The 17,951-nt window shown below is 42.2% G+C and overlaps 1 protein-coding gene across 2 annotated transcripts in view; it reads left to right on the top strand.

Moving 5' to 3' along the window:
- Positions 1–17,951, top strand: part of BMPR1A (bone morphogenetic protein receptor type 1A) — a 108,334-nt gene that overhangs the window by 67,092 nt on the left and 23,291 nt on the right. For both annotated transcript variants that reach the window (XM_053309496.1, XM_053309495.1), the window contains 4 exons: positions 6,873–7,085; positions 11,145–11,307; positions 14,225–14,327; positions 15,616–15,715. In XM_053309496.1, coding sequence (XP_053165471.1) covers positions 7,019–7,085; positions 11,145–11,307; positions 14,225–14,327; positions 15,616–15,715 — 433 coding nt within the window. In that variant the 5' untranslated portion in view covers positions 6,873–7,018. The remainder of the gene's footprint in view (positions 1–6,872; positions 7,086–11,144; positions 11,308–14,224; positions 14,328–15,615; positions 15,716–17,951) is intronic.

Below are 17,951 nucleotides of genomic sequence, written 5' to 3'. Positions count from 1 at the left end.
GAGCACACGAAGATCTGCAAATATGCAGTCTAAAACCACTGCTGAAAGAACAGAGCCGGAATTCAAATGGCCAAAGGAAGTCCTAAAGCCAGCTTGTCGGCATAAGAATAAGAAAAGAAGACACTCCTCGGATGAGGAGAAGGATTCTACGCCACGAAAGAAACATTGAACAAGACAAGGTAGAAGGATAGCACTCCTTCGCCGACTGCACTACAATGCTATAGCCGGCCTATCAGCAGCTGGGCTGTTGATGTTGAGAGAACAGCCTTCTACGTTGGCATAGGGAATACCGCCACCGAAAGCAGCCACAATGTTGACCACAGTCAACAGGACTCACATGTACAGGTCTCGATGTTGACATTGATATCGACAGCACATTCAATAACGACCACAACGTTGACGGCATTAACACACTCGCCTTTTGCTGCAGTGCCATCGAGAAGGGTACTTCAGCTGTCATCAGCGCAGTCTCCTTCGACACAGACTCTACAACAAGAGGAGAGAGGGGACTATATTGACTTCACTGCAGAACTTGATGAAGAAGCCACTTTAGATCCAAACACTGCTAATACTTTACTGGCTATGCTGGATTCTACAAATGTCAACCTTTCCAGGCTTTTAAAGCAGTGGCCTTGACATTGAACAGGATGTCAAAGAAATTCCAATTCCAAAAACACCATCGATGTCACCACTATATATTGCTTCAACAGACTGCACTGCCTATGCATCTGATGTCACCTTTGCATACTCAGGACCTTGTGGGTACCAATAACTATTCAGTTGTTTTCACGGCCATCAGGGTTGGCAGCAGCAACAACTGTGCCATCTTTGTTGTGGAAGTCGCCTGTGCAATATGCCAGCTCACAGAGACTCTGGCAGCAGGGGGTATCTTGCCACCAGGGCCATAGGGAGATTACACATTCTTGTGGGTTTCGCCATACTCCTGCTACTACATTGCCAGATGACTATGCTGAATATGAGCTGTGGAAGGTACAGTGAATTGTACAACTTCAACCTCCCTTTTGGAGGAGCTGAAAGTATATCATGCTCAGTTGAGAGAGATTGTGGAGGCTTTAGGCCTAGACATTAAACAACCTGAAGCTGATTTAAAGGACCCGGTTTACAACATGATGATGGCTGCCAAAACCTCTCATCCTGTGTCACTTCCAATGCTTCCTGTAATAACTAAAGCGGCACAGACTGCTTGGGAAGTTCTGCAAACCTCCACACCAACATCAAAACGCCTAGAAGGCTTATATAGAACTAGTGATTTTAGGCCCGTTAAATAACGGGCGCTAGTAGAGTTGTGTGCTCCGGGGCCCCCGCTGCCATTCCCCCTCCCCCCGCCGCCAGCCTCCATGCCGCGGCCGGTCTCCCCGGCCGGGCAAGGGCCCCAAAGTCTTCCCCCTGCCTGGTTTCGGCGCCGCCGCCAGGCCTCGGCGGCGGCTCCGCCACCACCTTGGCTGGCTTCCCCCGCCGCCTCTTCCCCCTGCCCACCTTCGGCGGCCAGGCCTCGGCCATGGCTCTGGCGCCGCCTCGGCCACGCCTCGGCCAGTTTCCCCCACCGCCTCTTCCCTGGCTTCCCCGGCTTCACGGGGCTTCCCCAGCTTCGCCTCTTCCCCGGCTTCACGGCGGCCGCTTCTGGCCTTTCCGCGGCTGGGCAAACAACCGCCCAACATGGCCGCCTAGTGCTGGCGGTCGTGTCTCCCTCGGCGTGTTCTGGGCATGCGCTCCGCGCATGCCCAGAACAGCCAAGGGAGACATGGACGCACGCCAGGCATTTGACACGGGCGCACACTTAGCCTTTTATTATAGAGGATACAGGAGGTAGACAACATGTACCTTCTGCATCCTCCAGTGCCAAACTCCTTGGTAATTGATTGTGCATCTATGTCACAATCTGACTGAAGCCACACTACGCCTTCTGATAAGGGGGGAAGAAAGTGGATGTTATGGGAAGGAAGAGCTATTCCACCTCTTGTTAGGTTATAAGAACAGCTAACTATGCAGCCTGCTTGGCCGGATAAACCATTATTTGTGGGACGTTTTGCTGCAGGACTCAACTTGTGACACCTGAGGATTTTCAGGACAGATTCGCAGAAGTTTATGGAAAAAAACCACTGCTGGCATTAGGCAACAGCTTAGTACCTTTAAAATAGCTGAGACTGAATCTTGAACCATGGCGATGGCAGTGACCATACATTGTCATCCACGAACCTTCAACAGCACATGCGTGACCATGTGGAGGACTTGGCCTATGACGGAAAGGGCTTATTTAGTGAGAGCACAGACCCCACTATGGAGTCTTTGAAAAAATCAAAGTATACAGCAAAAATGGTCATGGCTACAACTTCAGCACTATCCTGATATCGACCATATGGGAGACAACATGCTCCTTTTAAACAACGTGAGCAAAAGGATTTCAGACAGCAACGGTCGTACCAAAGAAACAAGGGTTTCTGGCAGTGCCCTAAGGGCCAGAACAATCAGCCACCTAAGGACCAGAACAAGCAGTCTCTTTAATTTGCTCTGCCACCCACCGCAATCAGTCCAATCGAACCTATATCTGTCTGCCAAAGCACACATCTGCTTTGTACTTGCTAGCATTCCCATCAAACTGGCAAGCCATGCCCTAGCATGGCAACACATAACATCAGACCAGTGGGTTCTCAGAATTATCAAGACTGGTTATGCTTTAGAGTTGAAAACTATGCCTCCATTTTGGGGGATAAAATACACAAGCGCAACTCCTATATTGCAAGAGGAAGTGCAGGTGATGTTGGAGAAAAGGGTGATTGTCTAAGTGCAATGGACAGAAAAGATTTCCAGATTTTACTCCTCTTACTTTCAAAACCTGAAAAGGGATGGGGAGATTCGGGAAATTATGGACCTACGGGGTCTCAGTTGGCATGCAAATTCTGAATGACTATGTTGCAAGGAATTCTGACTCTCCTATACAAGGAAGAGTGGGTGATGTTAGACTTAGTGAGATGCATATTTCCACATAGGAATATAACAGTCATCGCAAATATCTGCAGTTTACAGTGGGAGATACAGTATACCAATATGTAGTCCTTCCTTTTGGATTGTCAACAGCCCCACGTGAAGTGGCGTAACGGGGGGAAACAGCGCCCAGGGCAAGCTCTGCCCCTGAAATTGCGCCCTCCCCCAGGCCCCCACATACCTGCGGCAGTGGCGGGCGGTGGCGCTGATCTGAGTGCGGCGGCGGTGGATCGATTTGCCCGCCGAGTGCAGAGCGATGCCGAGGCGTGCCATCTGGCCCAGCGTCGCTTCCCTACTGCGAGGCGCGCCTGCGCAGTTCATTCTATGCTACATTCTATCCTACTGTGAGGCGCGCCTGTGCAGTTGGGAAGCGACGCCAGGCCAGACAGCAGGCCTCGGCATTGCTCTGCTGCACTCGGCGGGCGAATCGATCCGCCGCCCGCTGCCGCCGAATCGCCGCCAGCCACCGCCGCACTCAGCAGGCGATCTGCTGCCGCCGCCGCCACACTCGGCGGCGATCCGCCGCCACCGCCGCCGCACTCGGCGAACCGGGGGGGGGGATGCCACTTCTTGGCGCCCCCCACATGACCCACCGGAGTGGCACCCAGGGCATGTGCCCTGCCTGCCCCCTCTATCGTTATGCCCCTGCCCACGTGTATTCACAAAGGTCATGGCTGTAGTAGTGGCTAGGGATGTGTGAACAGGTTTGACGCATTCGACGTAGAACCTGTTCGGTTCGGGGTCGAACTGAGCCACCCTGGACCGAACACCCCCAACTGTCCGGGGGTACATAGACCTGTTTTAATAATAATAATAATAATAATAATAATAATATTTTAACCTTACTCCCTTCAGGGGAGTTGTTGGAGGTGGGGGGGTGCAGAGGTTCCCCCGCCAGCCTCCCTTGCAGTCCAAACTGGCCCGTTAGGTCGGCTCTTTGGCCCGTTCAGGCCTTCCCCCTCTGGCGTGGTAGCCATTTTGGATTTCTGTCCTAGTGGGGCTACACTGTGACAGGTTTTTCTATACATGACCTCCTTAAAGCTCAAGGGTTTAGCAAGCTTGTTTCTCAAGGTGCATCTGGCAGCTATCTCTTTGATGCGTACTTGTTGGGATGGCACGATTACTTTTGATAATTTATTGTTAATAAACACATAATATGTATGTGTGTTTTCCTCTGTATTGCTTGAGTAATGTCTTGTTGGAACTACATGCGTTTATGTAGCAGCATAAAATAAAACCAGGAGACGTTAACATCTTCCCCACTCAATATTCTATCAAAAAATAGTATTTAGGAGATGGAAATGAACAAAAAGAAATCTCATCTAGCCTTTTGCACTGAGACTGCAGACCTGCTTACCTAAGAAACTGCTGCCTCCTGTGTACTGTCATGATCTCTAGGATCAAGGAAGAGCACTCTCTGATCTATGCATTCTTTACGTAATTGAGATAACAGTACATAGGTAGGCATTCTTGTGGTCTCCCCAGAACTCTGTAACTCCCCTTTCTTGAGTTTTTTTGTTGAAGCCAAAGTGTATCTTTCAAAGGTGATATAAGACTACTGTGTTGGAGCAAATCTTTAATGGCCAGGAATAAACCAACGTTTGTTTTAGGAGTATATATTAGCCCTTGTTGATAGAGCGAGAGAGAAATTGGTATGCTCTGAAACAAGCGGGGAGTAGGAGTGAGCAAGGTCTGCTTCCAGAGGGATAAATATAGTGCATCTAAATCCCAGTGGCCTATGTAAGTGAGCCATGCCACACATGTGGTAATTGTGGGAAAATGCTAGGCCATCAGTCAGACAATAATTGAGAGGAAAATGCTATGTGGTATCAGATGTGGGTTATGAAAGTAGGATTTGCAAGTTAGCTTTCGTGATCAAATTCCATCTGTGATTGTTCCAAAGCAAGAAACAAAGTCTTGACAGCAGGGGCAGTGAGATGAGCTTTCCTGCTTTGGGTTCTTACTGAAGCCTAGATTAACTCCTCACATACAATCCTTTGTGGATCTTGTTTTTTTATACAAACTTTGGGGGTTCTGGTTTTTAAATCATTATTACTACTACTTTTGGGATCTCTTTTTTCACACTTGCAACATGTATTACATATTTTATGTTAGCCATATCTCTGCTTTTCAGAAGTATGAGTTAAAGACTTTTGTTGCTTAAAATATCTTTGGAAGATAGGAGTGAAAATACTTTGCTTTTGTCTTCAAATTATATCACGACTCCATTTAGTTGTATTTATTTGCATTTTCTTTTACTAATAAACATACTTTATACTGCCCACTTATATGGCAGTATGTGGTGCAGTGTGTAAGCTAAAAAGACACATTAAAACAATTGTAAAATCAGCAAATAAAATTACACGATTAATGGGGGAAAGAGTAGGGGAGGGAAGACCAGAGCTCTAAAAACTGAAATGTCTGTTCAAAAAGAGGCAAAGGTTTATGCTAAGATATTGTGCACAGCTATTTCATTTTGAGCACGTCACAGTGTTTAACATGTCAGTTTCTGTCTCCATAGATAGGTTATTCCATTGCAGTAGTTCTCTTTCTCCTGGTGAGGAAGCTTCTTTGTTTGTTCATTACTGAGAAGTCACAGATGTGTGAAAAGTAGGCCACAGGTCGAAGGCTGCATGCCCCCTGCATGTGCAAATTGAAAGTGACAGACACCTCCATGCTCTGCCAGTAATTTGCCTCCATGTTAAATGCCTATGAAGCACTAATTAAAATGAAAAGTTCTTGGGTCCTGCCAACAGACAGATTGAGTTATTTATGGTGGAAGCAGCCACCAACAGTAATTGCAGCACATCCTTGAACAAATACACGTTTTTTCATTCAAGAATAGCGCCAGGCTGACAGAGGTCAGGAGGTCAAGCCCACTCAAACAAGAGGCCAAGGAAAGGCAAAATCAGTGTTCTGTTCATCTTAACACAAAATCTGTATTGTCTGTATTAACTACTTAGGTGTCCAAATTGTTGTTTATTCCTTGGGAACTTACTTAGAATCTGTTAATCATTGCAGAAACATTTGCAAAAAAATTCCTTGAGAGATTATAACTGCTGCTACATTTTAATATAGCCATGTATGTCCACTTTGTTCTTGAAAGGTGACTTGATAGTATTAGAGCAATTTGGCTGCCTTCCTTTTTTGTTCAGTTAAATGTTTGAAAAATACAATTTTCTAGAAACCCCACCCCCCACCCCAGAAGTTGGTTCACTACATGTACGACTCTGGTACTGTCATTAAAAATTCTTCATTGCTATTGTATATTTGAAAGTGAATATATTTGGACATTTTTCTCAGAAAATCATGTGATTTACCAAAAAAGGACCAGAATATGATGGCTGATTTTTATTATTTCTGTGAGGGGGCATTAGCTGTTTAATTGTTATCTGTTCTAAAATACTTTCAACTGTGTACTAAGGTACAGTGACTTTCTGTAAGTGGTGCTGTGAATAATTATTGTTTGACATAAAAAATAGATACAGATGATGTTTTTAAACTTTTAAAATCTAATTTCAACAGCATTGTATAATATACTTTTTCAGTTTGAATTGCATACATGTTAGTAACTCGCTTGTTTTGGTTGATTGATTGATTTCTGTGCCACCCTTCCAAAAATGGCTCAGGGTGGTTTACATCAAAATAGTTGTGTTTAGTTTTAATTTTTAATGATTGTAAAATTGTGAAACGAATTAAAATACTGAGAGTTTATATTTCAATTAGGTTTATATAGTTATATGACTATATTTGGAATTAAGTTATTACTGCATCTGGTTTCTTTGAAATGCTTTTCTCTTAGGTATTTCTAATTTGCAGAATTTTATCCATTTGTGAAACACTTTAATTTTTTTCCTTTTTCCCCCCAGAAAACAAATTGGAATAATTAAATAATTGCTTCAGTCAGCCACCAGTCTTCTATTGGATTTCACTAAACAAGCCAGCTTCATACTTGTCAAACAGCAAGGCAAGTTGCCAAAGGTGCCAGTGAACAGGAAGGATTTAAATGTGAACAATGATTTGTCTGAAAGTCTATATCAGATTGTTGGGATTCTGTGCATTCATCGTTTTTCAAGTTCAAGGTAACATCACACTCATTTTGTTATATGTTTATTGATATGCCATTTTTGTGTGCTGATGTGCCATTTTTGTGTGCATAGCTGATATCACTTTTATGTTTGAATTGCAACTTGAAATAGATGCTGATAAGCCATTTTAACTTTTGAAAAGCTTTTGAAACCCAGGAGCTTATAAAGCATTTTAGGGATGATGCATGAAAGCTGTTGGTGTTCATCCTTTTTAGCACTACTCTAACCAGCCCTGTGATTTTGAAAAAAAGCAGTTGGATTTGGGGTGGGAGGTAGCAGCTGAAAAAGGAAGCTTCCAAAGAAAGCAGTCTATTCTCATAGATAGTCTATATACATGTCTTTGGACTGCAGCTATAGATAGCAGGATCTTTTACCCACCTGGCTTAGTACAGTGGTCCCTGTTTAAAGGCAATATGTAAGAATTTTCTATTAAGAAGTAGCATTTCCTTACTTAGAGGGGAGGGGGTTTACTGGTCGTTTATAATCTGTACTTGAAATTTGCAAGTATCAGTTTAGGGTGGAAGCAGATTGCCAGTGTGCCATCATCGTTATCGTGTCAGACAAGGACTAGGGAGAGTAATCAACATTCAAACGTAAAACTCATTGTGTGGCCTTGGCTCAGGTAACGATCAGCCTTATTTCAAAGAAAACCAGTAAGGAAATAAACAGAGCATAGAGGGGAGGGGGGAACAAACCAGGTATGCTTCTCAGAGCTCATTAGATGGACAGGATAAAAATGCAATAATTTGTTAACCAGCTTTCTATTGCCCAGTTCAGACATGACATAGAGCCCAGATTGAATCCTGGCTTTGTCTGATATTCTCTGGCCTTAAGAGCATGTGCCCCCTCCCACCACCTCTTGGTGTGCAAAGAGAGGAAAGATTTTGCTTCTGGTCCTGGCTTAAAGCAAGTAAAGGTCTTTTATTATGTTCAGGGTGGATTTGATTTAAATCACTAGCAGGGTGGATAAAAATAAAAAAAATCCGATTTAAATTTAAAAAATCCAATTTAAATAAAAAAACTGATTTAAATTTAAAAAATCTGATTTTTTTTATTTAAATCGGATTTTTTTTATTTTTATCCACCCTGCTAGTGATTTAAATCGTGATTTAAATCGTGATTTAAATCAGTTTGATTTAAATCAAATCCACCCTGATTATGTTTGAACCAGATGTTTGTATCCAGCTTCAGATCCTATTTTATTTTTAAACTCTGGCTAGAATAAGCCAGGATATCCTGGTTCAGGTATGATGAGGGATCCTGGCTTGTTGTAAAATAGGATCTAATTTAGGATCACTGTGCAGAAAGGCAGCACTTTTCCTGTTTTGAAAGACCCCACAAGTTGTGGCACGACCATGTGGATATAAGTAGCTGTTAAAACTTACTCTACAGACATTTTGAATGTATTTAATGCATATAAACAGATAAAGTATTGAATGAAGATAAGGTATTGATATTAAAATCAAATTCATAATTTTAATCAAGGAATAATGGGCAGTACTTAATACGAGTTGTTCCAAAATTGCACGTCAGACTTGTGGAACAAACTGGTAGAGGATATTAATGCTCATACTTCAAGGTTTCTCAGAAAAAAAGTTTTTAGTTTCAGGTTTTCCTGCAGGATAGGAACATGTGCTTGTTAACTTTTCTCAAAAATGTGGATACTATAGCTTTAACACAGTTTGGTTTAAAAACTTAATGTGCCTATCATGAATAATAATTAAAATGGCATTTTGAACTTTGATGTGTAAATATTTAAGCAATAAGCTGGTTTGGAACCTAGAGTGAGACTGCCGTCACGCTGCATCCAGTTGGTTCATGGGTGTGTGCTTTGCCCTTTATTAAAAAAACCCTAACTTCAGTCATTAGTTGGTTAGTTAGAGGTTTAATTTTTAATTGTCGTGCTGTATATGTGGCGGAAATATTACCTCTTGCTAAACTTAGTTACGGATAGTTTCCATATGAAGTTTCATTTGTGCTCAATGAATTTCTGTCTTTAGATCCCCTCACTGTTTTGTTTTGTTTGTTTTTTGCTTGGGTAGAATTAATGGGTCACAATTATTTGTGTAGCTGCTTCTGGCATTATTCTTGAAAATAAAGTATTTATTATTGTCCAGAGTGTTTCAAATACTGAGGCTCTTCAAGAAACCCAGCACCCATAACATAGAGGATGGATGCAGCCCATAGTTATGGACTCTGAAGTCTTGTTGGTTTTCAAGCTCATTTATGCTTGCTTTCTCTCAGCGCGTTCCTGCTTAACAAGCACTGAGGCAGGAAAGAAAGAGGCACTTTAGTTAGAACTTGGATTCTGTTGTGGCTCTGGAAAGGAGAACAAAATCTCAAGGAAGCACAAGGAGTGGAAATTTCAGTTTTATGTATGAATATTTTTGCAAATTGATTCTGGAACATTTTGAGAATACTGTATTGGGAAAAATGCAGTCCACGATAGCAGAAGGAGCTCTTGAAATTGTTCTGCTGAATTGCAAATCTTGTCAACTTCATTGTTAACATAAACTGTCATGGACTTTCAGTGCCTAGAACACATACAAGATAGGACACAGGAAAACTACTGCCCTGGTATTTCTGTTATCACGTAGATAAGAACTCCCATATTTTTTATCTCATTTATTGAAGTACCTTGCATGAGGCATACGTGAAAACATCCTTAATTTTCTTATAAAATGAAAAATCACCATATTGATCACTTGTTTGACAGATGATGAAAAGATCGTAAGCAGTACTTTACAGTGCAACTGGATTCTGTGTACTTGAAATGCACATTTACCAGCATTTATAGAGGCACAGCTCTGTAAACAAAACTTCATTAAACATACAATGATATAGTTACACTCTACAGAAATGAATTTCTGTAAGTTTAAGGTAGTATGCTGATTTTAGATAAAATTGAATTTATCTGCTGTGTTATGGCTTATGTTTTAAAGGGGATTTTCCTATAAAGTTTCAAGGTAGAAAATACCACAAGGGCCAAACTACACATTAAGCATGTCATTGTCCCTTATGTGGTTAAGGATTCTTTGCCAAGTAGAAGCTGTGGGGGGTCTGATCAGGACCATGGCATGTGGGGGGGGAGGCTTTCACTTTCACATGTACCTCCAAATTGGACCCCCTGTGGCTGGTCTTTTCTCCAGAAGTGATGCTGTCACTTGTGCCAATGGGAGTTTCCTTCCTAGCACATACACTTGTGGAGAAGGGGCAGTCCAGATCGGAACCACAGTGCGCTCAAAGGCCCTTCCCCCATGCCATGATTCCAAGCCACATTTCCAGTGCCACTGCCACTCCCTGCAGATGCTAGCATCTCAGGGTCCATGGCATGTTTCATTAATCATCGTGTGATTCATGTATAAGAATTGATTATAGAAGGCTGGAATACTGCCCAAGATAATTCCAAATAGCCTTTATCCATATTTTTCAAGTAGTCTATAAAATTGCCAACACAATGCAGATGCTTTTCATCTTCATGACAGAAAAGGCCATTGATTCATTTCCACAAAACACCAAAAATATAGTGTAATAACTTTCATTTATCTAGGAATCCATGTTTTTCTTGGGCATAGATGTACTTAAAACATTCCAGTGGGCTAATGATAACTGTGTTCCAAGCTGTAGATCTGTTCCTACCTTGCAATACAGTAGATTATAAAAAGTGGGACTAAAAGTTAAACAATACAATGAAAATTTAAAGCAAGTTAAAGTTTGAGATAATCTGAAAAGGTTATCTTTATTAGCTTTCTGAGCCAGTGTTTGTCATCAAACTTGTTTTCAGCCTGATCCTGAAATACCCTTGGAATTCAATTCCATTGAAATGTAATATGGTTTGCTTACAGGTAAAGAGGATTCAGATCTTTCTTATGGAATGCGTAATATGGTACGCAAATGAGTAGTCATACTTTACTGGGAGGTGAGCCAATAAGACAATACTCGGGAAAGACAATAGAAAAGATTCTAGATATGGCACTGCTCCCTAAATTTGCAAACCGTCAACACACAGATTTTGCAGATCAAACCATCTTGCTATTTTTTCATGTTATCCAGGGCAGAGTCCAGACAGCATGTTCCATGGAACAGGGATGAAGACTGATTCTGATCAAAAGAAGCAGGAAGATGGAGTAACCTTAGCTCCAGAGGACACGTTGCCTTTTTTGCACTGTTACTGCTCAGGCCATTGTCCAGAAGATGCAATTAATAATACATGCAAGTAAGTGCTACAGGTTATAAACACAGTAGAGGCAGTGCTCTCAGTAGGTAAGCAATAGTTGTAATGGTTTCAAAATCTTCCATTGGTTCTCACCCCCCCACCCCCGGCTTGTTTCTCAATTCCTTTCTGCCTCCTTGTTACAAATTTTATACTTTTGTGATCAGAGACGCATGTCCTTTTAATGACTTTGAAGCAGTTCACAGCTTTAATATGTATGTTGTGCACCTTAGAATTTGATTGTATTTGACCTTCTTATGTAGTGCATTTTAATAGAAATAAGGGGATTCCGTTTTGTCACATTAGAATTGCTGGTTTTAGTGCCATCGAGTGTGTGTGTGTGTATATAGGCTGGGTTCATCTGTAACTTTAAACCATGATAAAATCATAGTTTCACATTATGAAGCATGGCCCTCAGGCTCATTCACTTCCTTCTCTCCTCTTCACATCTAAGGGGAGGAAACTTGCTCCTTTCGTTTCTGATATAGAACACATTGGGATTTGTTGTTGCACCTGAACCCAGCAAATCCCAGTTTGGTCATGCAGAATTATGGTTTAATGCTAAGGATTGTAAGCCTCAAACTTGTGCTCCCCCCTTCTCTGTGTGTTTAAAGGAAGGAAGTTTCCCCCACTTCCATTGGTGGTTTGGTTTAGAAGAAGCCAGGATTTGTCAGGATGTTCAAAATCGGGCATCCTGGCTTGTTCTAATTCAGGTTTGCAAGAAAGCCAGAGAAGAGTCCAGCAGGTTAACAGAACAGACTCTCTACAGAACTAAAAAAGTCAGAATCTCTCTGCCAGTCTGTGTAGACAATACTGAGCTAGATGGACCTGTGGTCTGACTCGGTATATGGCAGCTTCCTATGTCCAACATACCTACAGAGCCGTGAAAATCAGAGAACACTTGAAACGACCTATTTAAACAGGAAGGATTTTAGCTTCCCTTTAAAAACAAGGAGGAATGAAACTAAACCTGTGTCAAAAAGGAGGGAATTCCACACGGTGGGGCTGTCACAGAAAAGGAACAAGCATGGAGATTGCTGTAGTGTCTTAACTAAATTGATCAATTGGTGAAGTACATTTGAGATAGGAAAGACCTATTTTATCTATCAGCTACATAATGAATAGGTTGGTATGTTCTCTACAGTCTTTCCTCTGAAGGCTGTGGGACAAAGAGAAGGGCTTTCCTAAAAGATTTTATAGACCAGGCAGACTCAAGTGAGATGAGGCAATCCCTAGAGAGGAGAGCTGGTCTTGTAGTGGCAAGCGTGACTTGTTCCCTTAGCTAAGCAGGGTCCGCCTGGGTTGCATTTGAATGGGGGACTACATGTGAACACTGTAAGATATTCCCCTTAGGGGATGGAGCTGCTCTGGGAAGAGCAGAAGGATCCAAGTTCCCTCCCTGGCATCTCCAATATAGGGCTGAGAGAGACTCTGCCTGCAACCTTGGAGAAGCCGCTGCCAGTCTGTGTAGACAATACTGAGCTAGATGGACCTATGGTCTGACTCATTATTATTTCTTGTTTACACAGTCAGACAGGTGTTATTGACTGGTTTGTTTTATCCAGACATTGAGTCCTTCCCAAGGACCTGGGACGGCTGAATTTTATTGTCAGTTGTTATAGATATCGTCGCAGAATATAGGCTGTTCCCAGTAAAGCTGCTTTTTGTAATTGGCTGATTATTATTATTATTAATTCAATTTCTATACTGCCCTTCCAAAATGGCTCAGGGCGGTTTACACAGAGAAATAATAAATAAATAAGATGGCTCCCTGTCCCTTAAGGGCTCACATTCTAAAAAAAACCACAAGATAGACACTAGCAACAGTCACTGAAGGTACTGTGCTGGGGGTGGAGTATATGGCAGCTTCCTATGTTCAGTATCCTGATCCCAGGCCATTTAGGGCCTCAAAGGTAACAACCATCACGAATCATGCCCAGAAACCTACAGATACGAAGCTGATTGCAATCCTCACACTAAACCATGGTTTTGCATGATGTCTGAACCAAACATTTTAATAAGCCAGCATATCAAACCAGAATCGCATCCTGGCTTGTTAACAAAGTGGGGTTCGCTGGGTTTGGATGGAACAAGAAGTACCAGTTTATTATTAACCAGGAATGGAGGCAGCACACTTCCTCCCTTTCTTCATAAAGAGGAATGGGGAGTGAGTAAGCTTGAGGCTAATGATGATAAAGCTAAACCATGATTAAGTTATAGTTTTAATGTCATGGCAGAATCTGGCATTACTGTCTGCATCGGAGTACTAATTTTGTGTTGTCACTTGAAAGAGCATTTTGCCCCATATATTCCTACCCGGACCTTAGGCTGTTCTTCAAAGGTCTTGCTGTGAATGCCCCTGGCAATTGAATTGAGGCAAGTGGCTATTAGGGAGAGGGCCTTTTCAACAGTAGCACTCCGTTTATGGAATAGCATCCCCAGAGAGGTTCGCCTGGCATCATCACTGTCGTCTTTTAGATGTCAAGTATCTTTCCATTCACCTAGGCTTTTTAAATGCTCTTAAAATGGTTTTAAATGTTGCACTTTATTGCAGTTTGAATGTGTGTGTTCCTGTTTTTTGTGAGCCACCTGGAGATCAGTTGTTATGGGGCCACCATACAAACTTGAATGAGCTTTCATAACTAGCATAAATCTTACCCTGCTGGCCATGAGAATAATTTTTTGTAACTCTGGCATGGGACTTTTCTCTCTGTCAAGTAAAGTGAACCACATTTTGTCTGTTGAGGAGCACTCTTTCATTTTGCTAGAGTGCAGTGTCCTCTTCAGAGTGGTATGTATCTGTCCTGTGTAGTGTCCATTGTGCTAGAAGGAGAAATAGGGCAATATTCTAATAAATATTTATAAGTTGGTTGAAAGTAGAGTTTTATGTCGAGAGTTGAAATCAGTTAATCTGTTTCAGAACTAATGGACATTGCTTTGCCATCATTGAAGAAGAAGAAAATGGAGAAATTACACTTGCTTCAGGCTGCATGAAGTACGAAGGCTCAGACTTCCAGTGCAAGGTACTCACTGCCTTTCAGTTATCTTTAGGTTGAGAGAGAGAAGAAGTTAGCAATAGCAATAGCAATAGCACTTATTTTTATATACCGCTCTATAGCCGGAGCTCTCTAAGCGGTTTACAATGATGTAGCATATTGCCCCCAACATTCTGGGTACTCATTTTACCGACCTCGGAAGGATGGAAGGCTGAGTCAACCTTGAGCCCCTGGTCAGGATCGAACTTGTAATCTTCTGGTTACAGGGCGGCAGTTTTACCACTGCACCACCAGGGGCTCTTAAGTTTAATTAATTAAGTAATTAATGTATTTATTTATTTATTTATTTAAATTAATTAATTAAATACATTAATTTAATTTATATTAATTTAATATATTAATTTATATTAATTAATTAATTAAATACATTAATTACTTAAGTTATTAATGTTTGAGGGTTTAAATCTTCACATCAAGTCCATTATTATAGTGTTTGTACTTGTAATTGGGGATAGGGCTGTAGCTTATTGGCAGAGCATCTGCTTTGCAGGCAAAAGGTCCCAGATTCATTCCTTTGCACCTCCAGGCAGGGCTAAGAAAGACTCCTGCCTGGAAGCAGGGAGAGCCGCTTCCAGTCAGTGTAGATAATATTGGACTAGATGGGACCAGTGGTATAAGGCAGCTTCCTATGTGCCTTTGCTAATAATTCAGCGATCCAACACTGTAAATGAACAGCAGATCAAGGTGATACTTCCAGATATGGTGAGCAGGCTGTAAACTGCACTGCACTGTGATTGTAAAATTCTGATTAGTGCTTTAGAATGGAAGGTGGATGGTGAGGAAAGAATGCATTTTAAAGTAAGCACAAAACATTCTTCCCACACCCAACTGTTTAGTCCTTGTCTAACAAAATGGTTCTCACTGATTACTTAAGTAAACCTTAACTGTGGCTTGCGATATAGTTGCAACATAGTTATCTACACGTCAGTAAAAGCACTGAAGACAAAGCAGCCATGTTGACTTTCTGTTGAGTGCTATAGTGCTGCTTAAGATTTGAACAGCACCCTACACTTGAACAGTGTTAGCTATAAATTGTATAGTATGCAAGTCCTTTACTTCATTTAAAATCGGGAAATGTAGTGTTAGTAAAAAAGCACACGCCTTACACTTTAATAATACTACTTAACATTATATATCGTATGAGAAGCACTTTGAACACTTGCTATGTATTTTATCTAGTAGTTCCTTGTAGGAGCTGAATATTGTTCTGAGAACATCTGTCTTTTTAATAAATGGGTTTCTTTTTGTTCTGTAGGACTCTCCAAAAGCACAACTGCGGCGGACAATTGAGTGCTGTCGGACGGACTTCTGCAATCAAGATTTGCAGCCTACATTGCCCCCTCCTACTAGTACAGGTACCATGCTTGCCAGTATTCCACTGGCAGGTTCTGCAGGACCATGGACAAGGCTTTGTAGTGTGCACTGTAGGGATATGCAAATGGTTCGAATTCAAACCGAACCAGCTATCAGGTTCAAGCTGCAGGTTTGAATTCGAACCAAACTGGGGGGGGGGGTCGATTTGAACTGGTTCGAAGCAGTTCAAACATTTAAAAGTGGGTGGGGTGGTAGTTTTGTTTTGAACCTCCAAAAGTGGGTGGGGTGGTACCCATGGGTACCTACCACCCAAACCCCAAAAAGCAATCGGACACTCCTATGATTTTTAATGAATATTTGAAATATTTTTAATTATTTTTCTCATGGGGTATAATGGGACTCAAACCAGCCCATTATCCCCTATTGTGGAGCTCCTAGGGGCACAAAAGTGGGGTGGGTGGTAGGCACCCAGGGGTGCCTACCACCCATGAAACCCCAAGGCAATCAGATACTCCTCCGATTATTGATGAATTTTAAAAGTATTTTTAAATTCCTCATAGGGAAAAATGATGATTCCAGCAAATGTATCACTTCACATCGGTGTGTGTGTGTGTGTGTGTGTGTGTGTGTGTGTGTGTGTGTGGCCTAGAGCGGAGTGTGGTAGGTGGTAGTTCCCGGGGGGCGGGGGGGAGGAAGCTACCAGAATTGTTTGAAAGGAATTGAGCAAAGGGCTGATTTTAAAGTGATTTTTGAAGTTTGTGCGTCTTTAAGGCTTTTCTCCATAAGGAAGAATTGAGGTTTCAGTAGCCCCATAACTGCACTTGGGGGGTGCCGGGGTGGCCCAGAGCGAGTGGTGGTGCAGTGCACAGAGGGTGCCAACCACCCCCATGGGTTGCTAACCCATGAGGTACAGGGTTTTGTTGTTTCTGAGGTTTTCTGAGTGTAGATTCTTTGCTACTAGAGATTGCCTTGGGGTTTTGAACTGGTTTGAACCTCCAAAAGTGGGTGGGGTGGTAGTTGGCACCCATGGGTGCTCCACAGTAGGGAATAATGGGCTGGTTATGGTTAAACATAAATTTCAAAAAATCATAAAAAATCGTACAAGTGTCTGATTGCTTTGAGGGTTGGGTGGTAGGTACCCATGTGTACCACCCCACCCACTTTTGGAGGTTTGAAATGGTTTGAATTTGAACTGAACCTGGGGGGGCAGTTCTAGCAAAACCGAACCTCCCCTTCCCATTTCGAACCTGGTTCGAATTCGAACCGAACAGGTGAACTGGTTTTGTGCACATCCCAGGTGCACTGGGATTTTTCTCTTGTAGCTTCTCCACTGCAGCCTTTATGCTCATGAGATACCTGAAAAGCTACATTGGAAAGTCAGGGGGCCCTGTGTATCTGTCTTCCAATGCAGCAAAAAGAGCTGTAATCAGAAGTCTTGGGAAAGAGCTGATGTGTGTGCTGACACACTTGGCACTCAGATCTTTGGCTTGAAATTCAGTTTTTATAGAAATGCAGTGTTTAAATGTTTTCTGTAGAACAGTATGGACAAGGTGAACCCTGGTACAGTTGTTTGACTCACTTTTTTTCAAAATTAAAAACTTCTGAGAATCCTAGACTACTTAATTTTTCTTGTTATCAAAGCTGCAGAGGTACACTTGCAACAGAACAGTATTGTCAAAAATATGAGGGGAGTAGAAACTTCAACAGAACAGTATTGTCAAAAATATGAGGGGAGTAGAAACCTGTCCACCCACCTCCATAAATGTTGCAAATCTTGTTTTGTGGCCTCTGTTCAATCACAGTGATGGGGTCTGAATCTGCACAGAGTACTTCAGAAGCTTCTAGAGGGAACTACCACTCACTGCTCCATATTGGAAGGGGATGTATTGATGTCTGGAAGAGTGAGATGATCACCTTCCTGTTCAATTCTTCTGATCACTATCTGAGCAGCATCTTTGGAGAGCACTCTGTAGAAACAGGCTTGCTATGACCTTTGGTTGCTCATTTTTTCTTTCTTTTTCTCATATTTCCCCCTCCAGTTTTTATTATTTGGACTGCTGTTGTGTTTTGTTTTGGTTTTTTGTTTTGTTTTCAGACTTCAGGATTCATTTCTTCCTGAAGCTCGCCACACATCTATAGCACAGCTACCAATCTAAGTGGTTCTGGTCACGGGGGCAGGGTGGGCAGGGAGTCCTTTCCTCAGATGTGGATGATTTGTGCTTATTTTGTTTGGGGAAATTTCGCAAAGCCTTCTTCTGCCAGCTCTACCAACGGTTC

The sequence above is a fragment of the Hemicordylus capensis genome, chromosome 3, assembly GCF_027244095.1.
Source record: "Hemicordylus capensis ecotype Gifberg chromosome 3, rHemCap1.1.pri, whole genome shotgun sequence".
Lineage (NCBI taxonomy): Eukaryota > Metazoa > Chordata > Lepidosauria > Squamata > Cordylidae > Hemicordylus > Hemicordylus capensis.
This window is presented reverse-complemented; position numbering and strand designations above follow the sequence as displayed.